This window comes from Saccostrea cucullata, unplaced genomic scaffold, assembly GCF_032062105.1.
Source record: "Saccostrea cucullata isolate Sc308-1 unplaced genomic scaffold, CSIRO_AGI_Scuc_v1 ctg12266, whole genome shotgun sequence".
Classification (NCBI taxonomy): Eukaryota; Metazoa; Mollusca; class Bivalvia; order Ostreida; family Ostreidae; genus Saccostrea; species Saccostrea cuccullata.
In genome coordinates this window covers 2,126-5,750 of record NW_026921512.1, presented here as the reverse complement: position 1 = coordinate 5,750, position 3,625 = coordinate 2,126, and the positions used below count along the sequence as shown (strand labels likewise).

Here is a 3,625-nt window from a genome sequence, read left to right as displayed (position 1 = left end):
GTTCTCGCGAGAATAACAACAATGAACAAAATTTTAGTTAAGAAAAAGGAAATAAGTTAAGAAAAATCTATCTTGGTCACGTGAACAAATCCTGTGAACCTTTGCGGCTAAGACCCTTTGATATGCAGCGAGTTTGATTTTAGAGAAAGGATTTTAAACTGACACTGGTGAGGATTTTTAATTGACACTGGTGAGCTAAAATGTTCGAGGGAGAAAATATTTTTAGATACCAATCACATTTATAAAGTAAAGAGCGTGCAGTTTACCTCAGTTTCAAAAATGAAGCGTTTGTCATGTTTTTCGTTTGTTGTAATAAGTTTGTTTGGGTCCCACGCTTTCTCAGTTCTAACAGACGGCAATATCAAGAACTCAACAGACTTAGACTTCGGTTCACTTGATACTAAACACGTCGACGTATTTCGACAGCTACTGAATCAAGAGACCCTGATCCGAATGACATTAGTGAAAAATGTCCACGTAATGATGAAAGACATGGTATCCCTTCAACAAAGTCTTGTGACTTCAGAAAGCGAGATGTCTTCGCTGAAAGACACAACCAAAAGAGAAATAGCCGAGTTGAAGAAAGAGGTGCGATCGCTTAAGCTGGAAAACAATCGATTAAGCAACAAAGTTACCAAATGTAATGAGGATATTGAGTCTTTAAAAGAAAATTTAACAATGGTGGACGCCAGTCGCCGAGTGTTCGAAACACAACTGCTAAAGGAAAAACAAATGTTTGAACAGAACACATCCGGTATCTTAGCAGACATTAAAACTGAAGTTCGGTATTTGTCCATTACGCTTCTGGACCTCCATAAACACAGTCTGGAAATCGACAAGAATATTCCAGAACTCATTGACAACAGATACGACTTGATATCAGGGAGACTTAATGATTCTCTGGAGGCTTATAACACAGAACTGAGATCAGCCAACGATAAACTGAGTTTGGCTCTAACTGACCTACAGAAAAGTCAACAGACCATGACAGATTCCTTATCTGGTGAGTACAATACGAGGGGTGATAAAAAGTTCACGAACTAATTGAATAACTTCCATAAAAGAAACAATATTTGGTGTGGATCTCATTATATTTTAAATTAGTCCCCTCCGGTTTTAATGCACATCTGCCACCGTTCTGCGCATGCGCGAATCACGTGATATAGGCGGTCACATAACCACTCGTAGCATTCTGTCACAAAAGCTGAAAGATTTTTCTGAGTTTTATATTTCTTTCCATGTAAGTTAATTTTTATAACTAGAACAGTTCATTTGTCAGAAATGGTCAAATATCGACAACAGAATGGGTGGATAAGAATAACCTTTCCAAAAATAAGCATGGAGATCATCAAAACCAAATATTCTGTCTCTGGAGAGACGTTTATTCAAGGTGGATAGAGAATGGGTACCTCCTTTTTATCATAATTAATATGTTTAAAATCTAAAGTAAACTATTTCTCAAGTATTTAATAATTATATTATTGTTAAAATATTCAACTATTTTTCAATGTGTAAATTAAACGTCTTTGATAGCAAACGGGTGAAACACAATATAGGGCGCATTTAGAATACCACATTGTTACACATGATTTTAAGAAATGTTATTTTCTTTAAATGCAATTTATTGTAATTCATTTATAGGAATACTTATAAAGGACTTGTGTGCAAAATTTTGTTGATCTAGCCTTAACAGAATTTAAGTAAATGCAAAAAATGTACCCTAAAAATGACTATTTTTCAGCGTTATGCGGTTGCACTTTGAAATTACAGCATTTTTCAATTGAAATAATTGTTAAATATCATACATTTTCATGCCAATGATCATTATCAGACTTTAGAATGTATTTTACAAATTATTTTGGTGCTTGAATTTTCAGGATTGAACAGCAACTTTTGAAGATATGAAAGAAAACAGGGGTTTTCTGTAACAGGAGTGCAATGTTATACATTTTTCACATAATTTTACCCCTCTCATTATGCCAAATAAAAATAATGTAGTTTTATTTAATTTTCAGATTTCTGTCTAAAAACACAGTATTAATGGTCTGTTACTTACAGAAAAAAGTTGGGTTATGTAACCATTGTTAAGAAATTTCATCATGTTTTAATGTGGAAAATTAAGTTTTTACAAAAAACTGTAGTGTCCGTAACCACTTCAATTCTGTGAAATTGGAAGGCTCTATAAATATCTTAACTAATTTCCTAGAAAGACATTTCATATAGATGCTGAGATGTGTTGTAACTTTCCTGATCATCACCACTGTTTCTCTGTTATGATCACAAATGTGGTTACGGACACTACAGAATCCTGTAGTGTCCGTAACCTGTACTTGAGGCAGTTTGAAACAGGCTGTGAAAACACTAATGCTAATATATTCACAAGGGTCAGAGGTTTGTTTAACAAGTTAACCAATATACTTTATTTTCTCCCTCATTTTGATAATGCAACTAATTTGGAAAACCCAGATTGCACCATTCCACATACAAGATCCTTGGTGTTACATCACCTTGATATTGGCAGATGCTATTTGCATCCTAGGATTTAAGTCAAATAGCATGTCATTATTTTTTCATTGTTTAAGTCAACTGATGTTACATTTAAGAATATCTTGCTGGAATTCCTCTATTTAAGGTTAAGTTTTATCCCATTTTAAATAACTTGTAGAGTGTAGTGTCCGTAACCAAAAGTTGAAAAATGAAAATTATTATCATGAGTTACATAATCCATATTTCTTGTAATATATTGCTTCAATTGTCTAGTTGCTTATTAGGTAATATCTTAAAATGTGTTAAATGCAAGTAAATTTGCATTCAAAATGTTAAACAGTAGGAAAGTAATTTGGTTACGGACACTACAAAAAAATTCATAAAAGAAAACAACTAAAATTACACCAATTTCAGATAAATTGTTGTATATTTTAACTGTTTGAAGAAAAATAGAATGCTTCATAGAATAAAAAAATAAATTAAAGAAAAATAAGTGAGCTTTATTCTTCAATGTTTGACTTTTCTACTTGCACATAACACCTGTATAAAGTTACATGTGTATATATTTATTCAAAGTATATTGGTTATGGTATACTTTTATCAGATGAAGTTGAGATCTGAAGAATAAAAAAAATCGGGAAAAACAGAAACGACAAAAAAAATCCTGAAAAAAGTTAGGAAAAGGGCTGAAAAACAAAAGTTTCATCCTCAAGCCTGTGAAAAATTTAAGTATTGTCAGAGTAGTGTTCGTAACCCTTAAATCTGGTTAATTGACTTCGTTGATCAGTGTACATATATTCTAAATAGTTTTCATAAAACTTTAATGAATTAGAGAACCTTTCTTCTGCACTTCAGTTATATAGTTATGTGAAAAAAGGAAGTTTTAGGATTTCTTAAACTGGATTTTTTTTACTATTGGCATTAGTTCTGCAAGTGAATTATTTTTACATGAAACAATATCTAATTTTCATGCATTTTGTATTTAATAATCATTTAAATCTGATTTCTAATAGTTCAGAAGTTTATAAAATGTTTTTTTTTACCACAAACCAAAAGCCAATCATAAATATTTGGGTCTTGTAGTGTCCGTAACTTAATGAAGCTATCAAATTATTTTAGAAAATAATAAAAATGATAT

The 3,625-nt window shown here is 31.7% G+C and overlaps 1 protein-coding gene across 1 annotated transcript; it reads left to right on the top strand.

Annotated features, from left to right (window-relative positions):
• Positions 1-279: 279 nt before the first annotated feature.
• LOC134260168 (uncharacterized) lies at positions 280-1,044 on the top strand. The gene has a single exon (XM_062742756.1). It carries the CDS (start codon positions 280-282, stop codon positions 1,042-1,044), a length of 765 nt encoding a protein of 254 aa, XP_062598740.1.
• The last annotated feature ends 2,581 nt before the right edge of the window (positions 1,045-3,625 follow it).